This window comes from Homalodisca vitripennis, chromosome 3 (genome assembly GCF_021130785.1).
Source record: "Homalodisca vitripennis isolate AUS2020 chromosome 3, UT_GWSS_2.1, whole genome shotgun sequence".
NCBI lineage: Eukaryota > Metazoa > Arthropoda > Insecta > Hemiptera > Cicadellidae > Homalodisca > Homalodisca vitripennis.
In genome coordinates, this window is record NC_060209.1 from 121,944,208 (window position 1) to 121,960,371 (window position 16,164).

Sequence of the window (16,164 nt, forward strand, 5' to 3'; positions counted from 1 at the left end):
TGTGTGTATCTTTATGCCTTTATACTAGAACACTTTCCTCATCCATTTCTCTACCTTACAGAACAGAAATAGAAGAGTTAGAACAGAAACTAATGAAAGAAAGGGAAAAATACCATAATGCGTCCATTGAAGATGGTGTTGGATTTTCAACGATTCCATTCTTCAGTATTAATGATAAGGTAATAATTACTATGGGAGAACAAAGCTATAAATTATATTGGCATACTCACTCAACGATTTAATAATTTATAATCATTGCCATTTTAACAGCTACAAAGTCCTAATTGTTTTAAATTTAATAAGTAGTAAACATTACCAAATTCTCCTATCTAGTTAATACAGCTTGTAATTTAAAATGTAGATCTCATGTAACTTCAAGTTAAATTTGGTAGTAGTGTAGTGAGCTCTTTAAAAACATTTGTTTTGATCATTATGTACTTGCTTAAATAATATTATAGAAATAAAAAAGAATGTTTCCAGCATTTATTTTAATTTTATGTCTTATTAACACCGATAGTTTTAAGGACAGGGTCCAAGGAACAGTTATTTGGATTTAAGTTTAATTGTTTGCAAAAAGTGAACTCAAGCAACTGATAGTAGTTGATGAAAATCAATATTTATGATTTCATATCAATATTATTTGTTTTACCTGTAAGTTTGAAGAATAGTCTTTGAAATACTTCAAAAACAAGAAGAGTATAAGTAGAAATTTGTTTATGGAAACTTTAACCAAGGTATCTTAACAAAATAAATAATATGTCATTATTAAATGTTCAACTGTTTATGCCACATCAAAAATATCTATAGAATTTTTAAATTTTTATTACATCCAACTAAAATATTTTTGTTTTTCAGTAATCCTCTTTTTTCTTGCAAGTACTAAAATGTTTTTATACTTAGCCAAGATACCACCAAATTACAGCCTCTTCTTGCACACCATCTTCACAAACAGATTTATCTCACCAGTTTCTTTGCCCTCATTACCCATATGTCTGTTTGTCTATACAATAACTTTTGTTACATTCTATTGTATCCTTTGGTACTCCTTTGTATTGGTTAATTCTTGTATCAAATTATAAATACACTCTAATATTTTGTTAAACATTGGAAAATAATTTTGATTCTTAAATATATAAGGTTACATCTATAATATTTTTAAAACATAATTATTCTGCTTATTGTTCTCCTTATTGATTATATTGAAAATACAAACATATTTCTTCATAGTATTATTTTAGCAGTGATTATGTGTTTTGCAGTTAACACTGATGCAGGACACAGCTGTGTACCAGTTGGTAATAGAGGTGGAGATGGCCATTGATAACATCCTGCTGCAGAGTGACATACCCCTGGAGTTGCTAGATGTAGACAAGAACTCTGCAGTGCTCAGCCGCAGTGCGTGCTCTGCTGGCTCAGACAACCAGCTGTTAGCCACCTATCGCTGTCAGATGAACACCACACGGCTAGAATTATGTCTGCGCACAGTGGAAGGTGTGCACGGCACTCTCTGTGTATACATCACTCCTGTGGTACAGCCTAAGTGCTGTCAACTGCGCAGGCACCAGATCAAACCTCTCTCTCTGCACACTCGCTGCCATGAGCTGGACACTAACAGGTATGTAGTTTATTTTTAAAGCAACACCTTTCTCTCATAGAAAATACTACTAAATATTATCTTTACTACTTTGCACTTCTGCACTAGTTGTGATGTATTTTAATCCACTTGCAAATTTGTTTCAAAACCACAGTAAATTGTAATAAGACATATTTTTACTCTTTAAATATGTATTCTTTCACAAAGTTATTTATTCAAGGCCCCTTATTTTAAATGATTACAAACATTATGATTACAAACATTAACCTTTGATGACAAAACTTATGATATAAACTTTGTTTATTAATTGTTAAGAGAGCAGCTCTACATGTATAGTAAGTGTAGCTCAAGTAATTGAACAGTTCATGATTCTTGTGTAGGTGCTACAACAATCTACAGCTGAAAGGGAACTTCAGTGTAGCCGAGATGCACTCATGGGTCAGTAATTGCCTGCCAGAAGTGCCTGAGAAGCCGCCACTGGGTGAGAAAGTCAGTTACATCTTTACCTCTGTGCTCATGTTCTCCATGCTTCACTGCACATACAGGTACCTAACTGCCACTATAAGTTGATAGCATAATATTGTCAGTATTAGGCTAAAGATGGGTGAGAAAGTCAGTTACATCTTTACCTCTGTGCTCATGTTCTCCATGCTTCACTGCACATACAGGTACCTAACCGCCACTATAAGTTGATATCTCTGTGCTCATGCTCTCCATGCTTCACTGCACATACAGGTACCTAACCGCCACTATAAGTTGATAGAGAGGAAGAGGGGATGACACTGACAGGATAACACACGCGTTCGATCGGCTCCTTAGTTTTTGTCTAATTTCAGTTGTATTGTTTAATTAATCAGATATAAAATTTTATCAGTTTGAGGTATTTTAATCAATATTCATCCAGTTCATACTAGTTTCTTTCAATTCAGCATTTATTAACTTTCAATATCCTTTTTAGTTCAGTTTTAATTTTAAGGTTAATGTTCCGGTCTCCACCGCAGTTACGATCGGGATCAAAGGGCAAGGCGGTCGCGCTATCTACATCTGATAGGAAGCCAGTTCTCCAACGATCGCTGTCCACGTCGTCTGCATCTAGTCCTGTCAACACACCAACAATGCCAGCTGATAAGACGACCCAACTGCTTGACCCGGCGCTTGTTGAGCGTTGTGTAAACAACTTTCTGTCGGGCGAGGATATTATCGGCAAAACTTGTCTCGCGGATGTCCGAAGAAATAAGGACCGTTGTTGAAGTGGCGGTGCGTGCAGCCCTTACGGCCGTCAATGAAGAAGTGAGAAAACTGCGAGATGAGGTGACCAACTTGACAGCTGTGGTAACTGAGCTGGACAGTAGGTTGGCGGAAAGGACGGACGATCTGGAACAATACCACGGCGCGACAACCTGCGGATTTTCGGAATCGAGGAGACTGTTGGTGAGGACACGGACAAGTTGGTGGAGGAGTTGTGTCGGGACAAGTTGGGGGTTGAGCTGCCACCGGAGTCCATCAGCAGAAGCCACCGCGTCGGTCAGCAACCCCGTCCAGCGGCTGACGGAGTGAAACGCACCGCCTATCATAGTGCGGTTCACCAGCTATCGTCCAGCGTCAACGAGCATTCTCGGCCAAGAAAGAACCTTAAAGGGTCCGGTATCTCCATCCGAGAAGACCTGACTGCGCGCCGGATGCAGGTCTACAGGGCAGCAGTCACAACAACATGGACCGAGGAGTACTTGGACCCTGGACGGGAGAGTTCTGTGGGTCGACCGACACGGCAACAAAGGCGCGGCGACAAGATTGGCAGAGCTGACCTCGGCGCAGCGTCTCGCCAGCGTTAAACTAGTTGTAAGTTTTTTATTTCTTTTTCCGCTTTTTATTTATAATTTGGCAATAAAGTTTTAGTTTTAGTTACAAATGCTAAATTACTATTTATTTTTTCCAGTTTATTATTTTTCACAAAGCATATGTATAGGCTACATAAATATTTATATATATCTTTATTTTTTAATGTTAAATGCCTTAAATTAGGTTCTTTGACTGTAAATATAAATTTTTTCACCAATAATGCTTGCACTACAATTTAAATCTAAAGTTTCTAATTTTTATCTTACTTTAAACAAATTCCATACTCAAGTATTTTATTCAAGCTACAGTAATAGTAATACACTTATTTTGTCAATTTACAACACTTTATGATGTATGTATATGCGCGCACATGTGTATGTATGTATGTGTATATATGTATGTGTGTGTGTGTATATATTGTTTATGTTCATTTACTTAAATATGCAGTTTTATATTCCAATTACTAATTTAGCAATGATTTAATTTAGTTTGTTGTAAGCTCAGATATATATTTTTAGTTTCGTATAAAACACAGCATAGTGCTGTTTAATAATAATTATTATTATTATTACTTTTTTAGCAAATAATTGTACATTTCATGTTTCTTTTGAAAACAAGTGTTTCCATAATTCCTTTTACTACATATTGTAGTTTAGGTTTATGTGCACATGTACGTATGTGTGTTTATGTATGTGTGTATACAGGGTGTACATAAAGTCCTGCACGGGTATAATATTTTCTGAACGATAACAGATAAAATCAACAAGATTTGGTACATCAATATTACACCTAAAAATCTACTTTTTGAAGGAACTATCAGTTTTCTGTAATATCATGGGGATGTCCCGCAAGGAGTCGGAAGGAAATCTTAAATAGGAGCATAGGTCAATATGCACATCATTTTAAAGGGCTTATCTAGCAGAGTTTAATGCCGCGCAAACCGCACTCAAAAAGATTGATCCAGTACAAAAATGGCAGCTGTTCAAAGGTTTTACTTGTTACATTTTATTAGTAGCCATAACCCCAGTAAAACAAAACTGCAACCAAACGAATACTGCAGCTAACTACTACATTATGCTTGTCAGTTGTACAGAAGTGAATTATGACGTTAGTTTATCCTCAAGGGTTACAAATTTGGTCCTAATATATTGATAACGGGGAAAACCTGATAACAGTAACAATTAGAAATCTCTTATCTTTGGGTCGCAGTTAGGACTTTCCTATTAGCCAGTCTATTCATAGTAGGCTATTCTAGATTTTCTTGTTTTAGTAGAGCTGTCCATCCCGCATAGGTCAATATGGACATCATTTTAAAGGACTTATCTAGCAGAGTTTAATGCCGCACAACCGCACTCAAAAAGATTGATCCTGTACAAAATGGCGGCTGTTCAAATGTTTTATTTAAAAAATATGTTTACTTACCGAATGTTTTCAGAGTAAATGTTCGAATTGTTCACCTCCGGTTATTTGACAGTTGGAAAGACGCACATAAAAACTATTAACAGAATTTTTGCAGATCAAATTGAGGAATCGTCTGACATTCTTGAAGTATTCTTTGTCTCAGTTTCATTTAAATTTTGAGGCTTAGTTTTGTAGACGTTGTCCTTAAGGAAAACCCCAAACAAAATAGTCTAATGGAGACAGATCTGGTGAACGTGCTGGCCATTCTACAGTCCCCCGCCTTCCGATCCACCTTTGCCAAAAAACAGTGTTTAAATAGGCTCTAACGTCGATGCCGTAGTGTGGGGGTGCTCCGTCCTGTTGAAACCAGATATTCTGGAAATGTTCTCCAAACATGTTTCAAAGTGCTGGTGTAATTTCATTTTCCGGCAAACGTTGGTATGATATTACATTTAAATTTCCTTCAATAAAGAAAGAAGGACCTACCAACTGCGTACCTATCACACCAAGCCAGACACATTCACCTTCAGTGGATACTGCGTATGTGCCTCCCGTATCCAGTGAGGATTTTCGCTAACTCCAGTAACAGCAATTGTGCCTGTTTTATGCTTCCATTCAGCATAAATGAACACTCGTCTGAAAACACAATATTGATTACATCAATTTCGTTGCGATCTATTTTGGCCATCATAGTTTCACAAAATTCTATACCTCGATCGAAATCACCTTCGTTGAGTTCCTGCACCAAATGAACTTTATAAGGCTTAAAATTAGACCCCTTTCAGTTTTTTAACAGACGTAACAGAGATGTCATGAGTTTGTGCCACGGAGCGTAGGGACTCTTGCGGATTCTCGATAAATGACTGCAATATATCTAAAGTGTTGTCTTCGGTTGTCGCAGTAGCGGGCCTTCCTGACCTATGACGATCGGAAACACTTCCTGTTTCCATAAAGCGTTGAACAGTTCCCTACAGTTTGTTCTAGAAATTGGCTGCCTCTCGTGAAAGTAGTCATTAAATAAATGGCATGCTTCATCGTGTGATCGTCTGTTATTCCCCAACCAACCGTCATAAGAAGTGTTATACGTTCACATTCGTCAAGCGGACATAGTGTAGTTGAAGAACTACAAGCAATACGACAAACTCTTTTGTACTAAAGCGCACTGATGAGAAAGGATGGACAGCACTACTAAAACAAGAAAAACTAGAATAGCCTACTATGAATAGACTGCTAATAGGAAAGTCCTAACTGCGACCCAAAGATAAGAGATTTCTAATTGTTACTGTTATCAGGTTTTCCCATTATCAATATATTAGGACCAAATTTGTAACCCTTGAGGATAACTAACGTAATAATTCACTTCTGTACAACTGACAAGCATAATGTAGTAGTTAGCTGCAGTATTCGTTTGGTTTGCAGTTTTGTTTTACTGGGGTTATGGCTACTAATAAAATGTAACAAGTAAAACCTTTGAACAGCTGCCATTTTTGTACTGGATCAATCTTTTTGAGTGCGGTTTGCGGCATTAAACTCTGCTAGATAAGCCCTTTAAAATGATGTGCATATTGACCTATGCTCCTATTTAAGATTTCCTTCCGACTCCTTGCGGGACGTCCCCATGATATTACAGAAAACTGATAGTTCCTTCAAAAGTAGATTTTTAGGTGTAATATTGATGTACCAAATCTTGTTGATTTATCTGTTATCGTTCAGAAAATATTATACCCGTGCAGGACTTTATGTACACCCTGTATATGTGTATGTATGTATATGTGAGTAGGTATGTGTATATTCTTCTTCAAATATTTTACCAGTTCTGATTTTTATTATTTAATTTTTTTTATTATAAGTAGAAATAAATTTTTATGTTTTACATATTGCTTATTTGTTTCAAAATTTAATATGTATTCAAGTAAGTATCTTGCCGATACCTTGTCAGTGTCATGATTAGCCGTAAGTTTAAGTGTGCATCTTGTGTAAATTTACAATGTTTTACGAATGTATGTGAGAATGTATATTGTATGCTAGGGTTACCCACAATTTCGTGTCTGTCGGAGTCGCCTGCCGCTCGCTGCCCGCACTGTCGGGCTGGGGTCCCCGGCTGATGGTCCCGCCCCGGGCGATAGCGCTCTCCCTCTCTCACAAATTATCTGCCGAACACTTTCTCCCTACGATAATTTTCTTAAGGCAGCTCACGTTAATGCTCAATCGCTTTTTTGTCATATTGACGATTTCAGAACTATATTTTGCTCTTCACAGTTTGATTTAATTCTAGTTTCTGAGACTTGGCTCAAACCTTCTTTGAGTGACAAGGCTGTTGAGTTGACGGGATACTCCTTGTTCAGGAGATGACCGTCTACATAAGGGTGGCGGAGGTGTCGCCGTTTATGTCAAGTCTCACCTTCCTGCTTCTATCCTTCTATCATCTGACACATCCAGAGCTGGACGCCCCAGAATATATGTTTCTAGATGTCAGTGTTAACAGATCACACATCTTAGTTGCCGTCTGTTACAGAGCTCCTAACCTTGGCTATCTTGCTGAATTCGAACATGAACTTCTTAACCTCTTGGCTCGCTGCAGTCATGTAATTGTGATGGGGGACTTTAACACTGATTTACTTGGACCAGTTACCTACGATCAAACCTTTTTATCCGACATGTTTTTTTCTTGTAACATGACTATACTACCACACTTCATTGCCACACACCATACTGCCGCTGCCGACACCTGGCTGGACATAATTGCTGTCGGTGACCCGACCCTCATTGCGCACCATGGACAACTGCCTGCCCCTGGACTTTCAAAACATGATTTGATATTTTGCATCTACAAACTTCTTCTCCCCAAACCCAAACCAAAGTTTATTAAATACAGAAACTACAAAAACATTGATCTTGACCTTCTGATTTTCGATACTTCCAATATTCTTGGCATGAAATACTATTTTCTGATGACGTGAATGATATGGTTTTTCAATTTAATTCCCTAATTCTTCAATTGTTTGATAAACCATGCTCCAATAGTCTTCAAACGTGTAACAAAAAAGCCTGCTCCCTGGATTACTGACTTTATTCGCCATCTGCAAAGACAGAGAGACACTGCTTTCCGCAAGGCTAAGCGAACAAAGAATCAGCACGATTGGAGCTTATATAAAAGACTGAGAAATCAGACACAGCAACAAATTAGAAATTCTAAAATTAGATTTTACTACAATTCTCTTTCTCAGAAACAAACAACTAAAACCCTGTGGACGAAACTGAAAGAGCTGGGAGTGGGCAAATCTGATGGTGACCAACAAACCCATTTAAATCCAAATATAATCAATAACTTTTTTGCTAACGTCCCCATTGATTGTCCCGTGCTCGTGATTATGTCATAGAGCTTCTCCGCTTGACAGACCTGTTCATCAGTTTTCTTTCACTCGGTGACTGAGGCGGAGGTGTTCAGGGCGGGTCATGAGGATGTCTAGCAATGCAGTCCGGGGCCGACAACATTCCAATCAAGTTCATTAAGAGCACTCTGCCAGTCACCCTCCCAGTTATTACTGCAATATTTAATAAATCTTTAATGTCCTCAACTTTTCCAGATATATGGAAGCGAGCTCAAATCCGTCCCTTAAATAAGTGTTCTTCCCCTAAAGCTCCATCTGATTTAAGACCATTAGTATACTGCCTGCGCTATCCAAGTGTTTAGAAAGAATAGTCCACCAACAATTCTCCCGTTTTAATTGACAGTGGCAATATTTTGTCGGTTTTCAATCTGGGTTTCGCCCTCACCACAGTACTGCCACAGCCCTTTTAAAAAAATCACAGAAGATATAAGACTTGCTATGGACAAGCGACAAGCTACAATTTTGACTCTATTCGATTTTTCCAAGGCCTTCGACTGCGTGTATCACCTCTTTTACTGATCAAATTGAAGAGGTATGGTTTCTCTGATGGTTGTGTCAGGTGGGTGGGGTCATATCTCTCCGAGCGACAGCAGCGTGTCAAGACTGACAATGGGTGCTCCGAGTGGAAACCTGTCACCCGAGGGGTGCCTCAGGGTTCTGTACTTGGACCACTTCTTTTTACACTCTACATTAATGACATAACTACTAGCATCCGACACTCAAAGTTCCATCTGTACGCTGACGATTTACAAATTTACCGCCACTTTTCACCTAATGAGATGGACACTTGTGTACAGGTAATGAACTCTGATATTGATTCAATAGCTTACTGGACTTGCAGACATGGACTGAAACTTAATGAAACCAAGACTAACTGTATTTTAATAGGCTATAAAAGGCTTATTACTAAAATTGACATTAATACTGCTCCAAGACTGATACTGAACAATAAAGAAATAGTTTACAATGAAAAAGTAAAAAACCCTGGGAATAACTATCAACAAAAACCTGGGATGGGCTGATCAGGTGTCACAAATTTGTAATAGGGTTTTTGCTGTATACATGGCCTCAACAAGCGATTTGCACATTACTTGCCGTTGGATGTTAGAGTGATGTTGGTGAAAACTCTAGTTTTACCTCACTTCAATTACTGTGACGTGGTGATCAATGACATGGACTGTTGTGACCTTTCTAGTAAAAATTCAGCGTGCACAGAATTTGCATTCGGTTTATTTTTTCAACTTACGACGTGATGATCGCGTATCTCCTTATTTTGAGCAATTATCCCTATTAAAATCCAAAGAACTTAGAGATCTTCATGTACTTAGTCTGTTGCACGCACTAATCCACAATGGTTGTCCAAGTTATTTGGCCCAAAGTTTCGTTTTTATGTCTGATATTAGTGCACGTAGAACTCGTAGGGGTGCATCTTTATTATCAACTCCAATTCATAGGACAACCTTATATAAAAAAATCTTTTCACTGTTTCCGCATGTCGATTGTGGAACGCTCTCCCAGACAACATCAGAAACTATTGACAAGCGCGATCGCTTTGGGGCGGAGGTTCGGGCCTTTCTATCTGCTGCGACTCTGGCGGGATCGGTGACGGCGGTTGGTGGGTTCTTGTGGTCACACTTTGTGAACTGTATGTGAGTTGCGTGGATGGGGAATGAAAGCTGATTAGGATAGGATAGTTTTATTAGTTGCCTGTAAAGAGATTTATGTTTAGAGTTTAATCTAAAGTTAATTTTAATTATAATAATTATATATATACATTATTATTTACATTACAAAAGTTTATTATTATTTACATGAGTTTTTAGTTCTAATAGGTTGTAATAGGTATGGTAATATTGTTTACTGTTTGTTTGTTTTTTTTGGAGGTTTTAGTGGTAGGTAAGAGGACTTTTAAGTCCTAACTTCGCCTCTGTAAATAAAGGCTTTGCATTTCTTTCATTTCATAATATTGTCAGTATTAGGCTAAAGATGGGTGAGAAAGTCAGTTACATCTTTACCTCTGTGCTCATGCTCTCCATGCTTCACTGCACATACAGGTACCTAACCGCAACTATCAGCTGATAGCATAATATTGTCAGTATTAGGCTAAAGATGGGTGAGAAAGTCAGTTACATCTTTACCTCTGTGCTCATGCTCTCCATGCTTCACTGCACATACAGGTACCTAACCGCCACTATAAGTTGATAGCATAATATTGTCAGTATTAGGCTAAAGATGGGTGAGAAATCTCAGAAACAATATACTATGTTTATCATTTGAATAGTATTATTTCTTGCTTGATGTTTTCACTCATGTTTTAAATAATTTTTTGTTTTATTTCAGCAAAGGAGAAGCTGAATTTCTCTCTGATAATGTAACAACCATAGGAATACTGAAAGATGTCATAACAAAAGAAGCCACAAAGAAGAAAATAAAACTTGAAATTTCTACAGGTAGATTTTGCAATATTTTTCATAATTAAAATTAAAATTTAAAAAATATTCATATGGTACAATAAAATAAATTATATCAATGCATTTTCAATTCTGATTAATATTTTTTAATTATCATTATTAAATAGTACAATTAATAAAATTAAATATTTTGATGTAACTATAAGCACATTAATTTATTTTTTTAATGGCAATGGAGGTTGCGTGAAATCAACAGGAAGTTTTTGCCAACATTTGCCATTTAATGAAAAAAAGTTAAATATTGGACCTTAGAATGGGTACACTTAGTCTGTTGTAACAAGAGCAATTGAAACAGAAAAATCCTCTCTGAATCAAAAAATGAGAATAGAGATAAATTTGTGTTTATTTTCAATCCCTTCTGTATTATCCATAGCCCCTGAGCTGTGAGAAATATGTAAGGCTAGATTACTTATCTACCACCATTCAATTTAATAAAAATGTGTTCAGGACCTTTTTAATGTGACTGCACTGTCACCATTTTTTTGTCAGATGGAAGATGTTGTTTAACGTCGAAGAGGCATGAAATCATCCTAAGCAAATGCATATTTATTGGGCTAAACAAAGAGAATAAAATTAGTCTTACATAATCCCTTAAGTGCTGAGGTTACTGGAAATAATTAGAAGAGTAGGTAGAAAGAAGTTTAAAACACAGAACACTTTTAGAGTTTCATAAAGTCTAATCAAAAAATGACACTCAGTATTTCATAAACTGTTTACAGTTTTAATAGGGAATACATATATGAGACAAAAAGGCTGTTATAAGTTAGGATAAAAAAAACTTGATCAAGGGAATAACAAAAGTAAAAATAATTGCTCATCATTATTGACTCATAGGTATTTTATGAACTGTAATGACATGAGCATACTACATAAGCAACCTCATTTTTAGTCAAGATTCTATACCTTAAATTAGTGGACGAACCATTCAGTCGACCGTTGGTTTAAATCAGTCCGCTTTGTTTGCTAATACTTAAAGACTAACTAAATAGAAACCTGAGAAATCAAATAGAATGTAGAGAGTTCAGATGAATCAATGCGGAGTCACAATATAATCTGAAGAAGTTCTTTTAAAATGAAACAATGAAAAAAGAGCCACCCCCTTTAATGATTTTTCACCATCTTGTTTCCATCATTGTAGAGCCATTTACTTACTACTGGTCACTTATAATATATTTTGTTGTTAATTTTAGTGCATGTATTAAAAAGCAGTGTGCATGAAATTAAACACACAACTTGGTTTTTGTGATTACTGACTTCTTTGCGCTGTTATGTGTTGGGTTAGTTATCTACTAGAGGAAGAGTTCAAATTTCATATTTCTACAAGTACATGTAATGTTATAGTTTATTGTTTCATTTAACGATGGTATATATTCAAAACAATCCTGTTTCCTTTAGTTAATTATTATTTGATTACACTAAACAAATATGTAATAATTAAAATTATAAAATTCTTATGAATTTGAATGTTTTAAGATATTGATAGTTACAATGTGTTAGATATAGATATTTTAAAGGCATGTCCCCTTAACTTGGCTAAAGTTCAAATTGTAGAGTACTTAAGTACAAAATAATGTAACTTTAATAGTAAACAAAACATTTACATTGTTTCAACATCAGAGACACATATAAATAGGTGAAGTGGTAGTCATTGTCAGATATCAGACATTGCAATAAAAGGAAGGTGAACTGGAGTTAAACTCAAAATTCAATTGAATCAACCCTTCCTACTATAACTATGTTATGTGTAGAAAACTCGGTTGCTCCACCATGCTTAGAGATTCTGTCTATCACATTGTAGTGCACTCAATTGTTTACCTGATGAGACAATGAGACTACCACTTCATCTATTTATACGTGTCTCTGATGTCGAAACAATGTAAATGTTTTGTTTTGAACTTCTTAATTGTCGACTTTCTTTGGATCTCTTCAGACGAACATGAGTCCAGATTCCAGGAGTCAAGTATGAGACAGTGTCAGATACTAGATGCTGCTATAAAAGGAAGGTGAACTGGAGCTAAACTCAAAATTAAATTTATTAGTAAAAGTATGTATTTGTACTAGAACTCTTATAATTGTTCTGTGAGTCATGTCCAGAAAGTGAGAGTATTCTGAACCACTGACGGTCAAAGGAATTTTTTCAATGAAGTTGGTACCATTACGTTCAAGGATAAGGGTTGCAATAGTAGAATGCACACTGTTTATAAGTATATTTATGTTAAGTTATCAATGAGGAGAGTGCAGCGAGTGTGATACGTCGGCTAGACTCTCGCCTGGTGTCTGAAGTGACTCTGGCCAGACAAGTGGGTCTGCTGGAGGCTCTCAGGGAGCTGGAGTCTGTGGAGGGGCGGCAGTTCCTGAGTCCAGAGTATCAGGAGATACTGGACAATCAGCGACAACTAATGTCTCGACACTCTAGCCAGCCAGGCTACCTCAACAGGCTCATTGGTAAATAAGTACAATTGGTTATTATTGGTTAGAATTAATTCAGTTTCGTCAGTGTTATTTTATTCTGTTCCATTGTGGTTTTTATAAAAAAGACATTTTTTGTTTGAGTCATAAATAACTGTTATTTCGAGTACTTCATGAACACATTATTATAATTTAACCTAAATGTAATTAATATAAATGAATGATAATAATAATAAGTAATAATGTATTTATTAAATATAATTAGTACATGTGTTTTGGTTGAAGTTTTTCTAAGATGGCTAAAAACTATTAATTAGTGTTCTCACCTAGTTTACTTAAATAGAACTAAACCTATCATATTTATGTCAGTGATTAACAAAATCTATTTATTTACTAACCAATAATACATTATTTAATGTTATTCATTCTTATTTTATCATCATGAATAATTTCATTGGCATACAATATCTAGTAGTTACATTTGGAGCAAATAATTGTATCCTATAACATTTATTAAACATGTTTTTTTAATATTAACTAATTATTTATGTTTTCTCTTTAATGAAAAATTCTTTAACATAACAATGTGTTCTATAATGGTTGAACAATTCATTCTGAAGTTATTTAATAATTAATTCATCGTAAAGATGGAAACATCTTTCAGATATTTCTTAAAAGGATCTAATTTAATTACATAACAATATAATTCAATAGTAAATTTCTGAGTTACAACTCAAAATATAGAAGCATATCAAATGATTGCATTATACTCGTAGAATAAAATGAACACAATATAAATAAAAACGTGATTGGAGTTTTTGAAACGTTTGTATGTAAGTGTGAATATTCTGGTAATATCAGTTGTCTGCAGTAAATTATTGAAATTATCTGGCAATGTCTTGTTGTTAATCTAGTTCATTTATAATTCAAATATTGCAAGTCTACTTATGACAATAAGTTTTATACATAGTATTTGTTTGTTGTAAAAATCATAAATAGAATCACAGGTTACATTATGTACAAGTGATTCCTATATGTCGGGATTCCTAAAGTAAACAAAGATTTTTTCCAGAGACAATTGCTGAATTGTATGTGGATTGGCACAAGTTCAAAGGGGTTAATGCCAGAATCAAGATTCCTCTTCTGATGGAACTCTTACAGAACTACAACTTGAATGAGCTGATTAGCTTCTTCAATTAATAAATAAAACTCTTTACATTTATAGTGTATAATGTTTACTCAGAATCCTATGAATATCATTTGACATTGTAACATGTATTGTTATTCATACATATACACATAACCTGTTAAAAAGAACAGAAGCGTGTTGTGTCTAATATTTTACATTTTTTGTAAAGTTATAGTGCAAACAAATTACAGTACAGGTAAGGTAAAGGTTCTTAGACCAAAAAGCAGATTGTGTATTCATTTGTATGGCTTTAAAACAATAAATCTAAAGAACATTATTGAGTGAAGCATATTGGTATTAACATTAAAAATAGGTAGAATCTGGTTAATTCAATATTTTTTGTTCCGCCACATCCTATAATCTGTCAACACCTTGGTAGCAATATCTCTCGTAAATGTGAGACAGAGCGCACATTATACACAAGACTGAGAGTGGATAATTTGTCTGGACCCAAATCTGATATTAGTTCACTCTGCTATTTTGAAAAAAGAACTACAGTATAGGGTTACTTCTAAGCATAAGTTTAGTACCTATTTTCATTTTCGTACACTGTAGTGTATTGATTGTGTAACCTGGGTCCTGTGTTAACAATAGATTTTAGTCTTACTTAAGAGGTTATTTAGCAATTTTTAATGATACCTCCAGTATTCCATAATCTATTACCAAATATAGGTCTAATCCTATATGTGCCAGATTATTCACAGAGATAAATCTTCACTATGTATTTGTATATAAACTACCGATTTACTGGTTAATATGTTGCACAGTGTGATAAATAAAAGATATTAAATTTCCAGTTTTCTTTGTTTCTTATAAACATTAATCTAAAGCTAATAAGTTTGAAAGAGTTAACTCTTGGCACATTTACTACATTCTGAACTACAATAATTAGATAGACAAAATTATGATCTGACAAGATATGATTTACTGTTTAGTACTTTATGTGTAGAACAACATGATTTTTCTGTTATCCTGTGTAGAATGATAAGAGTTAAACTGATGTAAGGTAAAAAAAACAACTCTTTTCCACTATCTCATCACAATGTTATACACTGCTGGAGGAACATTTTTTGGTGACATAGATTGACAGATTCTGCAGGCTTAGTTGTGGTTATAATTTAGTGACAATATCAACTGAAGTATAGTACATCGAAAGTAGGTAAGTAATCCATTACTTATTTATCTTACGTATTTTATTTAAGAACCAAGCAAAAATACATTCAAACATTTATTTATTGGGATGTGATCATTTGTATACAGAATATCATAACATTTCTATCTGATATTGTACTTTGTGTAGCCAGTTTTGAACAAATTTATTTTATAAAGAAAGGAAAACAATACAATATTAATTTTCAGCAACAATTTTCTTTCATAAATAATATATTATTTATTGGTTTTTTCTTTCTTATCTGGCTTTCATAATTTCATAGTTTTCATAGTCATTTGATGAACTCTTTGAGAAGCAGATATCAACTGGAAGTACGGGGCTCCATTCTCAGTCTTAGGTCTCCGTGAGGTGCGTACATGAAGGTAACCTTGTACTGAAGGGGCTCGTGGTGATAAGACAGCCTGAAGTTTCTTATCAGCTGCAATTCAACAATAAGAATGAGCTTTACACTACAATAAAGTACATAAATGGTATTCACCTATGATGAATTCATTCCAGAAAATGAATGATATTTTAAATTTGGAAAGAATATTTACACATATATAACTAGCTAAGATTACAATGTTCTATAAAAAATTTATCTTGGAAGGATTTTAATCTTGCATTAGTTGCACATGGTTTCTGATTCCATTCAATCTACTTTGTGAAGTACAAACTTTTGTTTAGTTAAATTTTAGAAACTTTTTCAGTACAATTTG

At 35.1% G+C, this 16,164-nt stretch overlaps 2 protein-coding genes across 2 annotated transcripts in view; one reads left to right on the forward strand and one right to left on the reverse strand.

Moving 5' to 3' along the window:
- The window catches only part of LOC124357459 (Bardet-Biedl syndrome 7 protein homolog), a 28,035-nt gene extending 13,707 nt beyond the window's left edge, over window positions 1-14,328 (forward strand). The window contains exons 9-14 of the mRNA XM_046809283.1: window positions 62-179; window positions 1,260-1,615; window positions 1,975-2,139; window positions 10,567-10,676; window positions 12,918-13,142; window positions 14,179-14,328. Of these exons, the coding sequence (XP_046665239.1) occupies window positions 62-179; window positions 1,260-1,615; window positions 1,975-2,139; window positions 10,567-10,676; window positions 12,918-13,142; window positions 14,179-14,306 (1,102 nt within the window). The 3' untranslated portion in view covers window positions 14,307-14,328. The remainder of the gene's footprint in view (window positions 1-61; window positions 180-1,259; window positions 1,616-1,974; window positions 2,140-10,566; window positions 10,677-12,917; window positions 13,143-14,178) is intronic.
- Window positions 14,329-15,462: 1,134 nt separating this feature from the next.
- LOC124357460 (probable cytochrome P450 301a1, mitochondrial) overlaps window positions 15,463-16,164 on the reverse strand; it is a 33,071-nt gene continuing 32,369 nt past the window's right edge. Inside the window, exon 11 of the mRNA XM_046809284.1 lies at window positions 15,463-15,884. Coding sequence (XP_046665240.1) covers window positions 15,768-15,884 — 117 coding nt within the window. The 3' untranslated portion in view covers window positions 15,463-15,767. The remainder of the gene's footprint in view (window positions 15,885-16,164) is intronic.